Source organism: Aptenodytes forsteri, unplaced genomic scaffold (genome assembly GCF_000699145.1).
Source record: "Aptenodytes forsteri isolate BGI_AS27 unplaced genomic scaffold, ASM69914v1 Scaffold193, whole genome shotgun sequence".
NCBI lineage: Eukaryota > Metazoa > Chordata > Aves > Sphenisciformes > Spheniscidae > Aptenodytes > Aptenodytes forsteri.
Genome location: NW_008795405.1, coordinates 16,222,250 through 16,239,426, shown reverse-complemented (window position 1 = coordinate 16,239,426; position 17,177 = coordinate 16,222,250). Strand labels below are relative to the sequence as shown.

General features: G+C 43.3%; 1 protein-coding gene across 1 annotated transcript; it reads left to right on the top strand.

Annotated features, from left to right (window-relative positions):
• Positions 1–948: 948 nt before the first annotated feature.
• Positions 949–8,269, top strand: HSP90AA1 (heat shock protein 90 alpha family class A member 1). Its single transcript, XM_009280847.1, has 10 exons — positions 949–1,140; positions 1,238–1,604; positions 2,139–2,272; positions 2,768–3,076; positions 3,795–3,960; positions 4,247–4,437; positions 4,581–4,728; positions 6,302–6,570; positions 6,987–7,320; positions 7,522–8,269. The coding sequence occupies exons 1-10, from the start codon at positions 952–954 to the stop codon at positions 7,629–7,631; spliced, it is 2,217 nt and encodes a 738-aa protein (XP_009279122.1). The 5' UTR covers positions 949–951; the 3' UTR covers positions 7,632–8,269.
• The last annotated feature ends 8,908 nt before the right edge of the window (positions 8,270–17,177 follow it).

Genomic DNA, 17,177 nt, shown 5'->3' with positions numbered 1-17,177 from the left:
GGGCATTGGGTAGGAGGGGGGGGGGCGGTCGGGGAAGGCTCTGGCAGTTTCTAGAATCTTTCATGCTTCCGACGACAGCCTGCAGGGGGCGCTGCGCGGCTGCGCGCGGGGAGGCCGCTCCCGCCCAGGGGCCCTCCTTGGAGTCGCGTAACGGGCGGCGGCCTGGCTGGGGCGTTAGGAGCCACGTCGGGTAGCAGATCCATTTATTTTATTTCTTAGTTCGTTAGCGTTGTAGTTGAGGATTACAGTATCGCACTTGGTCTCCATTCATTCTGTAGCGATTATAATGGGGTCGTGGTTGGAGAGGTTCTCCTTTTTGAGTTGAACCAGTCGTTCCTGATCTTTGACTCGTGCAGAGGATATCCTAGGCAGCAGGTGGCTGGTCAAGTTCGGATAATCCACCTGTAGGACAGAGTAGCGAGTTCGGCTGGGCCGTATTGGTACATAAGTTACAGTTGTGGATAGTGTCTGCATCTGAAGATGATAGTTGTATGACCAAAACAGGAGGTGGGGGGGAGAAAAGGAAAGTACTCCGAGTAGAGACTTTACTGTGAGAATCGACTACAGAGAATGCAACTCGCGTCTCAAATGCCGGGCTAAGTTCTCTGTTGCATTTTTCTTTTTTTCGTAATGTGTACTCGGGTCTGTGCTGAGGGGAGGTAAAGGTCGTACATTAATTTGTAATTAATGGAGGGGCGATGAAAAGTTCTGTGTTACCCTAAATGGTGCAAACCAAAGTGAACGTAAAGCAAGTCTGGAGTTAAAATCTTGTATCTAGTTTCTGCTTTCCTTAAAATTCCTGAATTGTTACTGGTAGGAAATAAGATCGGGGGGGTGGGGGGAGAGTTTGTGTTCCTATGGTGCTGTATTTGAAACCACATAGTTAACTACCTTCATCTCAGAATGCCATTGTCGCTGCCTGTAAAAGGGTATGCGCACCAAGCTGTTAGGATGGGATTTCAACTCCCTCTCTCCTTACAGATGCCGGAAGCTGTGCAAACTCAAGACCAACCAATGGAGGAGGAGGTGGAGACCTTTGCCTTCCAGGCTGAGATTGCTCAGTTGATGTCTCTGATCATCAACACTTTCTACTCCAATAAGGAAATCTTTCTGAGGGAGCTGATTTCCAATTCATCAGATGTAAGTACCGTAACTCCTAGACTGGTTTGTGTCAGTAGGACTACTGAAATTTTTAGGAATAGTCAGGGAATGTTAAAGCCTGCCTCTTACCTTACAGGCTCTGGACAAGATAAGATACGAGAGCTTGACTGACCCAAGCAAGCTGGATTCTGGAAAAGACCTGAAAATTAACCTGATTCCAAACAAGCATGATCGCACTCTGACCATTGTGGATACGGGCATAGGGATGACTAAAGCTGACCTGGTCAACAACCTTGGTACTATTGCCAAGTCTGGTACCAAGGCTTTCATGGAAGCGCTGCAGGCAGGGGCTGATATATCCATGATTGGTCAATTTGGTGTTGGCTTCTACTCTGCCTACCTGGTTGCAGAAAAAGTGACGGTGATCACCAAGCACAATGATGATGAGCAGTATGCTTGGGAGTCATCAGCTGGAGGGTCTTTCACTGTCAGACTTGATAATGGTGAGTATTAAATGTTTCTGCTAAAGTATGCTTTCTAAAGATTTCTGGCATTCAGATGCTTACTCTGCATTGAAAAAGACAAAAACAACAGATAAAGCAGGTAGTACCAGTCATGTGTTGGATCAAGCACAGGCATAGCTCTTCTCTTATCATTTCAGTTGGAGTAACTATTGGTACATGATAAGGGAATGCCTGACGTAAATGTTGTGTTACAATGAAGATTAAGCTTTCAAAGCTTGTACGTGGAAATACTTCTGTAGACTCCTGCAACAATTCTATATAGAGAAACTTGAAAGGTGACATGTGAACAGAGTAATTGGTGGAAATCTCCTTAAGCTTATTTGAAATACATGCTGGGTACAGTAAGCTTGAGGAAGTGTCTGTAAGGCTGTTTTCTCTACATGGAAGCTTACGTTTTCCCAGTGGTGAAGAAATTTCTGATACAGGAGTGCCTTTTTAAAGAAGACTTATTTTAGAATTAGCCAAAGCCTAGTCTGTTCCTGCACAAGTAAAACCTGTGAACTTCAATTATAGGTGAACCTTTGGGCCGTGGAACAAAAGTCATCCTGCATCTTAAAGAAGATCAAACTGAATATCTGGAAGAACGGCGAATCAAGGAAATTGTGAAGAAGCATTCTCAGTTCATTGGCTATCCTATTACACTCTTTGTATGTACCTTGCTTGAAATATTAAATAATTTAAGTATTGCCACCTTAAGTCAATTTTTGAAATTGAAGAAAGAGCAGTCCATGTGTATTTTGTTGATTAAAATTGTTACAGATGTTACATGGCTTTAGCTCTTTCAAAATGCAGTTCTGTTAATTACAACTTTATTTTACAAAGCTAAGTAGAAAATGTGTTTTACCAAGCTAGTAGTATCGCAGTCTCCAAACTGCTGAGTAAATTAACTACATCTTGATGTATCGTTAGTGGAAACTCAGTGTAATGAAACTAAATAGCATAAACTACCACATCATCAGCACATGGAAACAAAATATTGCTGGTGTCTCAGCACCCAGAATGTAAGTCCTTAGTTGAGTCCAGGAGGAAAACGACAGCATGTTCATGTAGTTCCTAGCTTTGTGAGACTGCAAGGGATGCCTTAGGGCTGTTAATGATAAAACTTCTGGGTTTCTCAATTCAACTAGTGATCTCTTTTGTAGGTGGAGAAGGAACGTGATAAGGAGGTGAGTGATGATGAGGCTGAGGAAAAGGAAGAGGAAAAAGAAGAGAAGGAGGAAAAGACAGAAGACAAGCCCGAGATTGAGGATGTTGGTTCTGATGAAGAAGAAGAAAAGAAGGATGGAGATAAGAAGAAGAAAAAGAAGATTAAGGAGAAGTACATTGATCAGGAAGAGCTCAACAAGACCAAGCCCATTTGGACGAGGAATCCAGATGACATAACCAATGAGGAATATGGGGAATTCTACAAGAGTCTAACTAATGACTGGGAAGACCACTTGGCTGTCAAAGTAAGTTCTTGTCCTTCTTCAGGAACAATTGTTTTTGCCACTAAAGCTGGAAGCGTGCTAAGCATGCTACTGAACTCTGATCCATTGCCTCAGATCTCACTGTGATAAGTTGCTTAGTATTTGGGAGTCATACTGTTGTTTAGAACACTTCCACTATGAGGGTGACACTTCGTGCTACAATTATTCTTGCTACTGTTAAGGCTGTGCTTATAACCTTAAATCCATACCTCAGTTTATTGGAAATAAAAGCAAGCGCAGGTGCCTTCCCAGTTTGTAGCTTAGTTGTTACTAAATCAAATTGAAAAACCTAAAGTAGACTTCAAATAAATGTAAAGTCAATTCTTTGGGTTTGTAGCTTAGTTTTGAAAAGGCCTACAGCTAAAGGGGATGGGTGAGTGAGACGTTACTGTCCTTTCTGTGTGTCTGTAGTGGGAAGTGCTGTAAGAAGACACATGCTTCCTGAAGCCCAGTATATAATACAGGGAACTGAATAGGTCTTCTGAATTGGTCTACTTGCCTGGTAGCAACTGAACAGAACTTGGATATTTCTGTCTGGAGAATGTGCTTGCTCCTGACCCAATGTCTTGCCAACTGTGTTGAATTTTTTCCTGAAATCTCAGATGGTTACTGTTCACCTTCTGCATTTGAAGAGCTGTTAAAGGGTTACTAAAGTGAGTGCGTACAAAGTGATTAAAATGATTGTCTTGCTTTCTCACAGCACTTCTCTGTGGAAGGGCAGTTGGAATTCAGAGCTCTCCTGTTTGTACCACGGCGTGCACCCTTTGATCTGTTTGAAAACAGGAAGAAGAAGAACAACATTAAGCTGTATGTACGCAGAGTTTTCATCATGGACAACTGTGAGGAACTGATCCCTGAATATCTGAGTGAGTATGTTTTTTGAGGAAGGTGTTTCCCAAAATACTAGAGAAACTGCTTAGCAACTTCGTAGTTTCCCTTCATATTTAAAGAAATCTGGGAGGGGGAAGACACGAGTCCTAAACAGCTGATCAGGAAGTATGTGAGCAGTGGAAAAAAAAGTACTGCTTAGTTTGTGTTGTCTAGAATTCTGCAGAAACCAATTCATAATTTTAAAAGGGCAAAGCCGCATAGGTGGTGAATGGTAATCTTGATTTGAGTCCTGGAAAGCTAATTCTCACTGTTGTCTTCTAGATTTCATGAGAGGTGTGGTAGACTCTGAGGATTTACCTCTGAACATCTCTCGTGAAATGCTGCAGCAAAGCAAGATCCTGAAAGTGATCCGGAAGAACTTAGTGAAGAAGTGCTTAGAACTTTTCACTGAGTTGGCTGAAGACAAGGAGAACTACAAAAAGTTCTATGAGCAGTTCTCCAAGAACATCAAGGTTTGTGGTATTCCTGCTTCATAATAGTTTTGACTGTAGAAACTACAGATTTTTGTTATGCCTGAAATGCTAAACTATCACAGTTTAGTATTTATCTAAAGGAACCACTTAACTAGTTTTTATTTTTTCTTCTACTTTTGTAGCTTGGTATACATGAAGACTCCCAGAACCGCAAGAAGCTCTCAGAATTACTGAGGTATTACACATCTGCATCTGGTGATGAAATGGTTTCTCTGAAGGACTACTGCACTCGGATGAAGGAAAACCAGAAGCATGTCTACTACATCACTGGTGAGTTGGTAACAGAAACTGTCTGTAAATGCAGGTACATATGTAGGGTTGTCTTTTCTGGGGTTAGAAAACAGAAAATAACCATGGCAGTTCTTTCTCTTGGTGAATTTAGGAAGAAAGAAATGCAGAGTGTTAAAACCATGTAAAGTAAAATTGCAGTCATCCTGGTTTCGTCTGGGATAGAGTTAATTTTCTTTCTAGTAGCTGGTACAGTGCTGTGTTTTGGATTTAGCATGAGATAATGTTGATAACACGCTGATGTTTTAGTTGTTAAGCAGTGCTTACACTAGTCAAGGACTTTACAGTGTCCCATACTCTGCCAGCGAGGAGGTGCACAAGAAGCTGGGAGGGGGCACAGCCAGAACAGCTGACCCAAACTGGCCAAAGGGATACTCTGTACCGTATGATGTCATGCTCAGTATATAAACTGGGGGGAGTTGGCTGGGGGGTGGCAATTGTTGCTCAGGGACTGACTGGGCATTGGTCAGTGGGTGCTGAGTGGTTGCATCACTTGTGGTGTGTTGTGCCCCGTCCCCGCCCAGGTTTCTTTCTTGCATTGTTTTATTCCATTACAATTTTTTATTATTATCCTATTTCAAGTATTAAACTGTTTTTATCTCAACCCACGAGTTTTCTCACTTTTGCTCTTTGATTCTCTCCCCCATCCCACAGGGGGGGAGTGAGCAAGCAGCTGTGTGGAGCTTAGTTGCCGGGTGGGGTTAAACCATGACAGTAGTTACAGTTCCTTAGTATGGTACTATGTCCGTGAGGACAGCAGAACTAGCCACAGAGAATTACCTCCTCTATGCTGTAAACTGCCCTTGCAAACTTGCTGGGAGTGCTGCTTGAGATGTTCCCTGTTGATGAAACTCTGCTTCAGTGCTAACTGCCGTCATTGGGAACTGCACCATTTAATGAGCTACAATAAAACAGTTGCTCTTCAATTATTACTTTTCTCTTGAAATCTAATGTTCAGTGACACTGCTGCAACCTTGAAGGAAGGTGTGGGAGAATCCAGTTTAAGGTAGTAAAGTGCCCCTTGCACAGCTTGCTTACCCACCACTTTTTTTTTCCCCCCCCATAAGCCCAGCCCAGAAAGTACGCTTTTGAGTCTTTGAGGTGCCCTTAAGACAGCTTTGTGTTCCAGCTTTAGCTAATAAATTCCGCCAGGAGTATCCGAAATTTTAAGACCTAATGCTCAAATCAGTTCAATTAACTTTTGGACATGAGATATGAAGGCTTTTTTCTAAAGGTAGATGCTATACAGGGCTTCTCAGTTTTCCTCCTTGTGGAGGAATAGGAAACATTTCTTACCTGGCATTCCAGGAAATGGAAATTTACTTTGAAACCAGTAAAGTATTACAAGCTGTGGAGTCAGTTTAAAAGGCTTGAGTCTCTTCAGGCCAGCCTAACCTTTGCAGTAGCCTGTCGTACCAGTTTTGTGCACCTTTTTCCCTGGTACTGACATCAAGCATCACTGAAACATTGCACAGGCTCTTTCAGAAAATGAACAAGCTGCCGCGTTACAGTGCTGAGGCTCAAACCACAACTGTGGCATTCTTGCTTCTTGCAGGTGAAACAAAAGATCAGGTGGCCAACTCTGCTTTTGTGGAGCGTCTTCGCAAACATGGCCTGGAAGTGATCTACATGATTGAGCCTATTGATGAATACTGTGTGCAGCAGCTGAAGGAATTTGAAGGCAAGACCCTGGTTTCTGTAACAAAAGAGGGTTTGGAGCTTCCAGAAGATGAGGAAGAGAAAAAGAAACAGGAGGAGAAGAAAGCAAAGTTTGAAAACCTTTGCAAAATAATGAAAGATATCCTTGAAAAGAAAGTAGAAAAGGTAATTAGTAGTACTCGGTTTGTCTAGATGTAGCAAGTTGTTTAATGATATGAAATGAAGTTGCTGCAGAGAAGGCTCGGGTAGCAATGTCTGTTACAATTGCCTTTTCTGAGAGGGAGAGCAATCTCTCTGCAAGACAGTTTTATAGATACAAGGTGTCTTTGTTTTGATTTTTAGTGAAGCTCAGTGATTCTCTTGAGTTGTTACTGCAAATTCTTCAGCTCTCTCATGTCACAGTCTTGGGTCTTTCATGACATGCAGCAGCATTTCAAAGTTAAATCTTGGTTTACAGTTGGACTCGACCTTAAAGGTCTTTTCTAACCTAAATGGTTCTACAAAATCAGTGGGGATAGTAAATCAAGTGTACGTGTTGAAATGTTAAATTACAGACTTTTGCTTTATATTCACTTTTCTAGGTGGTTGTGTCCAATCGTTTAGTTACTTCTCCATGCTGTATTGTAACAAGTACGTACGGCTGGACTGCCAACATGGAGAGGATCATGAAAGCACAGGCATTAAGAGACAACTCCACAATGGGATACATGGCAGCGAAGAAACATCTGGAGATTAACCCTGATCATTCCATCATTGAAACACTGAGGCAGAAGGCAGAGGCTGATAAGAATGACAAGTCTGTAAAGGATCTTGTCATCTTGCTGTATGAGACGGCACTCCTGTCCTCTGGCTTCAGTTTAGAAGATCCTCAGACACATGCCAACCGCATTTATAGAATGATCAAGCTTGGCCTGGGTGAGTTAGCCATCCGTCCTGACTGCAGTAAACTCTGGTGTGGTTACGTGCCCTTGTTAGGGTACAGAGTGTCTGGAGATCACCTTGGTGATTCTTTGTACTTGGGGAAAAGGGGGAACGCCCAGATCAGTTGAAGCGTGAGGGAGAAGAAAGCTTTGAGTTCCGATATCGGCGTTAATGGTATGTGTGTTTCCTGCACAGGCATTGATGAAGATGATACTGCTGCAGAAGAAGCTAGTCCAGCGGTTACTGAGGAGATGCCACCTCTTGAAGGAGATGATGACACATCACGCATGGAGGAGGTGGATTAAAACAGTTTACAGGAACTCACGAATGTTTCCTTGGCTAATATGAATAAGTTATATTTTGTATATTATGAATGTTACCTGCCAAAAAAAAAATCTTTGACACTTTGTCTGCATTCCCTCTTTATATTTATTTTCAAAGATGTTATACCTTTATTTTTGTTACATTGCTTTTTCAGCTGATGTGAGATACAAATGCCATTGAGGGAATATTTTCTTTAACACTGTACAACCCTAAACAGGCAACTAAGGAGTAGTTATTTTTGTCTGTATTAGCTGGTTGCAGGTGGCAGGGTTTTTGACTTATTCTTAATTGCCAGAAATGTGGGAAAGAACTAAGAAAGATGGTATGACATCGGGATGTTCAAGTTTGTTTAGTGTTACACAGCTCTTCAATTCTAAATATGTCTAACATACAGTACCTAGTAACTAGGTATCTAGGAGAGCTGAAATACTTGGGGAAGCTTTAACCCTTTTGCTCCTAACAAGGTCTTGATGTTTAAAGTTGTTTTTTATACTGTTCAAGGATTCTGGATTGCACTCTACCATAGAATAGAATCCACTGTAAATCTCTATTGTGACTTATGCAACTCTGCATGTGCAGTTCAAACCTAGAACTGTAAGAATAAAAGTGTTAAGAACGAGCTGTGTCACTGACGTGTCTGTTAACACTGGGAACAAAGCCTGCTATTCTTCTTGCCATCAGTTGCTGCTTTGAATCTTGAGCACTAGCTGCTCTCTCGTTACATCTGTAATTAACGCTGCATGCTCTGCAGTGCTGCTACAAACTAGCACCACATGAAAGCAGAAAAGCCAGGCAGTTCTCAAAGGTCTCAAGACAATCTGAAAAACTGATGATTTGCCTTGTTAGGTTTAACTGGTGTTGATACTCCAGCAATTTTTCTGAAGATTTTGCAAATGGAGCTAGGCTCCTAAAGCTGCAAGCCTGATGCATCACGCTGTACTGAGGCGATGGGTTTTGCATGTGAAGTTAGGTCACTGGCACTACATCATACAGGCTTTCAAGAAACTACTAGGTTGTGCTGCATTCTGTATTCCTTGGCCTTCCTCTTTGAAGGAGGGAGGGCAGTAAAAGGAAATAGGAGTTGCTGCTAGCTGGCTCCAGGAAGCTTCCCTGCCTGCCAAGCGCTTGCTGTGGATCAGATGCCCTTCATTGACTTTAAATGGATAATTGGTATTTACAACAAGCTTGAGTTTAATGAATTCATTGGGGGGGAGGGAGGAGGGGGGCAGGGGCAAGTTCTGAGCATCTTGCCTCTATTCTCTGACAAGGCTTAATTTAGTTTGCTATTTCCATCTGTTCTCGCCTGTTTCATAACCAATATTTGAGCTCTGTTTCCCAATGTAAAATAATTTACAATATGACAAAGGCCTGTTGGCTTTTTTGCAATAAGGTGAAAGGACAATTAGTTTTGGTTGTAGCAGTATCTTGTGGGTATCTAAAACAATCCACTTTCTGCAAGCTAATTCAGAGTGGTTTGTCGTGCAAGTTCTGCCTTCCGCAGGGTGCTGTGTGTTTGTCAGGGCAGTGCTTTTCTGGGGGTGGGGGGAGTCCAGTGTGTGCTGTACTTGCAGGATAGAGCGGTGGCTACACTGGCAGGTTTGCTAGCTGGTTAAGTGGCCTTTTGGCAGTCACTTCAAATGGATGTTTTTGCATGTCAGTTTACTAGGCCAATGCACTCACATTCTTGCAAATCATTCTGAATTCTTTCTCCAAAATGAAACTTAAGGGATTGGATATGAAAACAAAATGCTTCGGTACTACTCACGCTATCGCTGAGGGCCTAACGTGCTTGGAGGCTTGTGTTTTTTCTGCACCCCAACTGCTCCACTGAAACTTCTGTGTTCTTCACACCACGCTGGTGTTAGATGATGTCGCTCTACTTCAGTAGGGAGATGCTCGCAGTAGTAACCGAGGGAGGAAAGATACACCACTTCCCTTCTATGGTTTAGAGTCTAAGTTTATGAAAGGAAATGTGCCTTTCAAAAATACTTCCCACAGTTCCCAGTGCTTTACATGTCCTGTCGCGTGTCCAGAGTTTGTACAAAGCTTGTTTCAGCTCTTGGTGACTGGAGGGATTATCTCATGGCACCTACAAAATAGCTTGAAGTCATAGGTGATGGCCTGTGAGGCAATTGTCTTCCACACCTGTTCTGTGTCATGATGTAAAATGGCTTCAAATCATGGGTATCTCATAAAGACTGCAGAAGAGATCGGTGCTTACCACGTTAGCGAAAGCTAGAGGCAAGGTGAAGGTAGACAATGTCAAAACAATTTTCTTGGGCAGTGAGGCAAGAGGTTTGGTTCCCTCCACCCCCCAGCTGGGGGCCAGGCAAGATCTGCTTAAACTTCAGTGTCACTGTTCCTAGTCAACAGGTATTCGTTCTGTTTGGGGCGGCATGACTAGGATGAGATCTCTCGTGTTCCGTTACCTTCTTGTGCCATAGTAATGAATATGCTGTTGCTATAGTAATGAGTATGACATCAAAATAGATGCAGTCGTCTGGCGTGTGAGGAGTTGCACAGTTAAAAAATCTGTGTACATCTGTACTGACTTGCAGTTTGGTGCACGGATGACAGAAACGATGACCGGAAGGTAAACCCTTCCATCTTGGCGATGCTCAAGTGGTGAATGCTATCAGGATGACAGATTTCAGCCTGCTTTAGGTAATTTCTCTAAGGCCTCACTGGCAAAAATTCTTATCCAGTAGTATTGTACCAAAACCTAAGGACTTAAAAGCGGGTGGATTTTAAGATACGTATGTCTTGTGACTAAAATCTCTTCTACAAGACCTTTACAATGTGTAAAGCACTGTGAAAATATCTTCCAATTGGTACGTTGAGATCTAAACTTTACAGTGGCAAAAGACGTTGAAGACACTTTTCTAGTCAGTCAGTGGAGCAGTGGCTCAAGTCTTTGACTCAAGTCTTTACCTCCCTTGGAAATGAATTTATCTGTTGGAGAAGGATTCAGGTGAAACTGGTAGGTTATCTCCAGTATTTCTTGCCGTGAGAACGTACTGGTGTTCTGAGTCGTTCTCTGCATTCCACTGAGTGGTCAGATCTTGGCTCTTGCACGAAGGACTTGACGACAGCGGGTTTTGCTTTGGCACAGGGTGCGGGGCCCCCCTCTCGTTTGCCAGCTTTTTGCTGAAATACATTTTAGAAAGCAGGGATGCTGTTATCAAAAGTTCTCTTGCCCAGCTACCTGTTGTAGAGAAACAAAACGGTCTTTGTTTCTCACGTTTTGTTACTGTTTTAACAGTAGGTAACAGCGTTGCAGAGCACCACACTGGAGTTCAGGAAAGGCTGGGTGTCCTAGTAAGAACTTCATTCTTTTTCAGGGCTGTTTGACCCTAGGGTGAGGCTCGTGGCTCGGTACTGCTTGGGGCTCACAAGGTCATTTCTTCTAAGCAGAAATGCACGACAAAGTTCGGCAGAGGGTTGGGTACCGATACTGGAGTATGTTTCTCCTTATTTGAGCTGCAGGACAGCGGAGCCAGCCACTCTGAATAAGCGATTACAACAAAACTTGGCACACCTTGGTGTTACGCTCTCTCCTTGTCTCCTGGTTTAGAGCTTATACTGCTGACAATTAGAGGAATTGCTGAAGTTCATCAGAACATTTTCCTATTGATAATAGTCCCGTTAAAATCACGCCGGGGTTAAGGCATTGGGATACTGAATGCAGAAGTACTTGATTCTGCTGCTCTCTCTGGAAGGAAACTACTCCATATGCGTTTTGGATTTTTGAACCTCAGGAGCTGAAGTGCTGGTGCCCCTGTTGCTCCAGCGAAAGGCTCCCACCATTGCGTGCCGTACAGTCTAGATTTTGGACAGCAGCAGCAAAGAAAAGTAGCTTTCGTTGTCCTAGAAATTGCAACAATCGATTGAACTCGATGGATTTCCAAATGTAACGAGGAAAGGAGCAGAAAAAATACATAGGCGAAATTCTGTGATGAATGAGGGGGGGAACTGTATTCGGTTTTGAAATAAAAATGCATCTAGAATGTGCAATTGATAGCCCACATACATAAACGCTGTTATTATAGCACTCATGGGCAATTGCGTCTCTTGCCGATGAGTTTTTTTCCAGGCATTTTGCATTCGTTTACAGCTAACTACGGAATGTTCATTTATTCGTGTTCTTAATTTGTATTTGGAGGTCTTAATTGGACAGTAGAAGCCTTGGCAAATAGGTCATTTCAGATGGTCTTCCGCCAGCTCGTAAATTAAACTTTTCTTGTATCAGGATTTGCCTAATAGCGAGAGCACCCTAAAGAAAGAGTGACCCGAATGTCAGATCTGTTTGTACGTTTCTGATACTTCATCACGTAGTGATCTTGTTTAAATGTTCTTTATTTTCACCAAAGCAAACCTTACCTAGGAAACATCTGAATCGGCCGTACCGGGCAATGAAAAGTGATTTCAGACAAAGATTTGGTTTTGTTCTAGCAAATTGTATACAACATCATATTTTTTTTAAAATTAAGGCTAAAAAGAGGACTGGTGAATAAGACTCCATCCAAAGTATGGCTGGTCCAAGGAGGAGCAGATGTAGTTGTATCAGAGGAGCGTTCAGTATCCTTAGCAGCAGCGGTGTGAAGAGGAGACGGAGATGCGCGTTCTTTTGTACCAAGGTGCTGTTTCGATGGGGTGGTGAGGAAGAGGAGGGTGCGGGGCGGAGGGTGTTTGGCTTTACACTGCACAGGGTTCTCCTGATTTGAACCATCAGCCAAGCATTTCATTATTCGTGCTTTAAAATACACAAGTATGGTTTCCAAGTATATTTCACTATGTCATTTTTTTCTTACCTATCGATGACTGGTTGTGAATGATATTGTCGAGTTGCCTTTCTGTATTAGAAAGAACCATAGTCCGTAAGTTTTTAAAGCAAAAAAAAAGCCCTCTTTTTGAGGAGAGGCCTTTTCTCAAGTACCCTTCCACTAGTTTTTCCTGAAGCAGTATTTAAAAAGCTGTTAGCAGGCTTCTGTTGGGAAGTAGAAGTTACATAAAAAGATGTGTAGAGTGATTCCCGAAATGGTAACGGTGATAGTCCCTCCCGCAAAGCGCCACCGAGGGTTGTGCTCTACTTGCTAAAAGGCTCTCCGGCGTTCTTGCTTTGCTTTTGCTGGCCCCTCTGGCAGACAGTTTTGTGCGCTGGAAGTCTGCGGGAAACCTCGCACCCAGATCTCTCTCAGTGATTCCCTTGGTGGGAGATGGACCTGGTAGCACAGAACTCGCCTCGCTCATTTGGAGTAATTTTATTTTAGTTTTTAGATGCTTATTGTGGTTACTCAGAAGACGGATCACTTCACGCAGACTGCAGTCTGAATTTCACTGTCGGTGAACATCAGAAAGGAATTAAACCTCTGCTGATGCACAGCATGCCAGAGGCAGTAGATCTGGGAGATGTTTTCCATTTAGAAGATCCACAACTTGTTCTTACACCTGGAAACTCAGTCCTGCTGGTTACAGAGTCCCACAGGGATATTTATATGGAACCAGAAAATGATTTTCAGACACCGGTGGAAATTATTGGTAAGGATACAGCTGTTTTTCCATCAAAATTAGTGGAATCGTGTGAATGGCCTCAGAAGTCTAGAACTACTGCGGAGTCCGAATGGCCCCGGCTGCCTGAATGCCCTTCACCCATGGAGATCGAGCCGTCAGGATCTGTGGGATTTCTGGAGAGCTCTATTACAGCTGCTCAGTTACCAGAGTGGGACGGTGACATGTGTGAGCAAAGAGCAAACGTTTCCAATTCTAGAATGCACTGGTGAAAAACTAAGCAAAAAAACCCCTTCATGTGCCCTAAAGTAGGTATGGCTGTAATACTAATAAATACAATGATATCTGCAGTACTTGGTCCTGCCATTAATGTACTGTGAAGTTTCTGAAGTTATCCTAAGGTTCCTTTGTGCAGTGCTTGAAGTTGGGTAGTAGAATTAAAGCGTCAGAATCATTGTTATGGAGAGGGCTGGGTCCCACTTACGTCATGAAATCCCCTGGTGGATCCATGCTGAATCTAGGCAACTACAACCAGAGGCCTTGTCAATTTTAGACGATTAAGAAGGACAAAGTCCATCTCGCTGTCCCAATTATAGCTGTCTCTCTTAGGATCTTAAAAGAAGTGCTGGTTGATGGGGTTGGGAAGGCAAGGCTTCTGGGAAGAGCCGCCCCCTCCTTCAGACTTCCTGGGCTTTTTCCAGGGAAACAGGAGCACAGGTTCAGCTAGATACAGAAATACTGCTTTTTTTCTTCTTTTTTTTTTTAATTAAGAGTAATGCAGTGGATGATGTGTTGATGTATGACTGGGATATTCTTGTTGGCTTCTCTCCCAGGTTGTCACTGAGGCATTTGAGAGTGAGGCTGTACCTTTATAGCGTGCTGACTATTGCTCATTTTCTTCAGGTTCTTCAGTGGATGAGCTAGAGAGTTTGCCACGCTAATCCCTTCTGGAATTAATACCTTAAATGCATTTGCTGTGTTTTACCAGTTTGGAACAATATACTTGATTTTAGTCATTTTCTAAAGGTGTAGATATTAGTTTTGGTCAGAGCTTACGTATGTTGAGGCAGATCTGAAAATGAAGCATTAAGGAGTTGGGAAATACACCTCTTGGTCCCATGGTATTCTGTCCATGTGGTCGTAAAAGGTACCTGGCATTTGACAGTGCCCTGAGAGGAGGAGAGGCATGTTTTATTTTTCTACTGTAAGTTGTGCAAATATGTAGGTATACAGCATCTTCATTCCCAAGAGCTCCCAGCTGACATATGAACTATTATTTCCAGCACTCTCTATTGTAAGAGGTTACTCCCTATCTTTTTAAAGAATAAAACTCCAGCTAAAGATGCCAGGCTCCATTCCTGAAGCAACGCCGTGCGAAGTGAAAAGGGACCAGGTTCAAACGGAGTGGGGCCAGTCCTTGTAACCACCTGCCATGGAGCTCCGTCAGTCCCTTCTGTTCCGCTTGAGAGGAGAGCACGAGATACATCTCCTGACAGTGCAACCAAGCAGGATTTCAGCAGCTCCTGGGCCAGGACGTTGTGGGAATGCTCTGGGAAGCTAAGCCAGATGTTAAGGCTATTGCACAAGGCAAATCCCTAAGGGAGGGTCATGCTAGCTCGGTGAAGACTTTCCTTGCAGATGCTGACTTAAAGTCTTAACACTGTCAGCGTGTACTGCAACACTAGTGACCAGGTGAACCATTTCAGTCTGAAATTAGATCCAGAGCAGCAGATAATAGACTGTAACATTCATTGAATGGAGTCACGAGAATTAAGAGTTTTCTTCCTACTCGGTTCTCCATTAGTCTCCCGTGCTTTTCCTCCAGTCTACTTTCCAGTGAGCGGTAAGAAAGCAAGACAAACCCTGTAAACACCCGTGATTCCCACACATGGTTTGGCCAAAAATTATTTCCAGGCATTCTGTTTCTGAAAAACAAGATAATAGACCTGTTCTGTATCCTGGCTGAAGAGGTGAATTTTGGGATCCATGGAATATTGATACCTCCAGGTAGAAAGAGGGCGCATCCATGCCGTCTTGTTCCCTGAACACTGCTGTCACCCTGAAGTCCTGTCGTACCTGTAGGATCCCACAGACCCCAGCCAAAGTGAGAGAGCTCTGTAGTTTTAAACTGAAAAGCTTTCAAATTGGGGCTGCTGGTAACAAGGCAGTTCCAGCGTGAGTCTAGGCTGAGCGCAAACGCTTCACCTGGAGCTTTTTGGTCTCTACTGAGCATATGTGCCAAGCTTACTGCATGGTCACCGGCGAAAGGGCTCTGTATGCTCCTGAGGTAGAGGACTTTGAAAGGTTTGCTAAGACTTGCTAACCAGTCAGAGAGCAGGTTATTGCAAGAACTCAGCTTAGTCCTCGCCCGGTTTACAAAGCCCCTGTTCTCAGCTTAGTCCTCGCCCAGTTTACAAAGCCCCTGTTCAGTTTTTATGCTGTCCGCTCTGCCTGTCTAAACAGCAGTATAGCCATAATATTTAACAGAAAAGGCTGAAACTGCAAACAAGTGGCTGACTGATGTATCGTATTCCTCAAGTGATGCTAATGCATCCCTGGATGTTCAGTTGGCATGAAATCCACTGGAAGTAGCAACTAAAATAACCAGTATTCATCCCCAGAAGCCATGCACATAGCCAGGCAAGTAAGAACTCCACCTTAGAAAGCAGGCGGCTTTCGTTAAATAGGCCCCCAAAGTTCAGCAAAACATTGATGTAAAATTAAAGGAGGGGCAGAACATATGCAGGAGAAGTCTCCGGAGTAACCTTTGTCCTTCACCCGATGGGATTAGATCACATTGCACATTGGAAACAGCAATGCCTTCGGTGTGGATGTACGCGTGGGGATGCCGGAGCTGCTGTATTCAAATACTTCGCTGTGTTACAGCCTGCAGAGCACACTGAGAAATCGGTCCAGCAGCCAGACTGCGGCTCATCGGGCGGGTGGGGTGATGTGTGTCAGCCTTCAGTTCGACTCCACATCCCTCTTTCTTCAGATGATGCAATCTGAACGAAACTGAGCTAAGAGGAGGGAGGTACAGAGGCTATTTAAAAATAAAACAACGTATCGGTCGCATATAACTGGGTTTTTAGGAAAGGGGGCCTGCATATTCACACTCCGATCACCTTCCTTGCCTCCTCAGTATCCTAATTACAAGACCCCAGTCTTGTACCTAAGGAAGTGGCTGAGGGAACGGAGGCAGCCAAAATGCCTTACTCTTACAGCCTCAAAGGAAAGAAGGGGATGTGGACGCTCCAGGGACAGTACTGTAAAATACTTCATCTTCAGAACAGCATCAGTCTGTCAAAGAAATCTATGGGTGACTAAAGAGCTGTATTTCAAGTAAGGCAAAATAATTCCTCTCCAATGTTCATGAACAAACTTAGAAGTAAAACACCAATAGTCCAGCCAGTCTTTAAAAATTAAATTCCTTCTCCAAATGCCAGCATGGCTTCCTGGGTTATTAATACTCTCCTACACCGAGATGTTTGGTTTTATTTTTGTTTTGAGAAAATTTGGTACCTTTCATGTTCCCTGTTCCAAAGGCAGATTGAAGAAAACCAGCATCCCACCTACATTTTGCAAATGGGGAAACAAGGTTTAAAAAGGGCTGAAGTGGTGTTTCCAAGGTCAATGATTCCACGCATCAAGACACAAAGAAAAGTGAAGAACCAAAGCTGTGTTTTCTAACCTCCGGTTCAGGTCTCCAGAAGACGCTGCCCCTTACGTGCAAGAGAAAACTAAGAATCTTAACGACTCCTTATGGTTTCTGTACCATGTAACATCCAGTATTTTGGATATGGTTCCTCGGGGGTATTCAGAACGGCTGCCTCTGAATATAGCACTTCTGCACCCACAGAGTGGAGACACCAAGGACATTTCTTTGTCTCCCACACCCTTCTGTCATGCATCACAGGGAGAAGACTTCATGAAGATAAGAAAGGGATGTTGTTATGTGGAAACAGCTGTGAGTACAGGAATTTAAAGGCTGCCTTTGTTCTCTCTTTTTATTTTTGTGA

Coding starts and splice junctions, on each gene's coding strand:
- HSP90AA1 (XM_009280847.1), top strand. CDS start 952: ATGGGATTTCAACTCCCTCTCTCCTTACAGATGCCGGAAGCTGTGCAA. Junction 1,605..2,138: donor CACTGTCAGACTTGATAATG/GTGAGTATTAAA, acceptor CTTCAATTATAG/GTGAACCTTTGGGCCGTGGA. Junction 6,571..6,986: donor TTGAAAAGAAAGTAGAAAAG/GTAATTAGTAGT, acceptor TCACTTTTCTAG/GTGGTTGTGTCCAATCGTTT.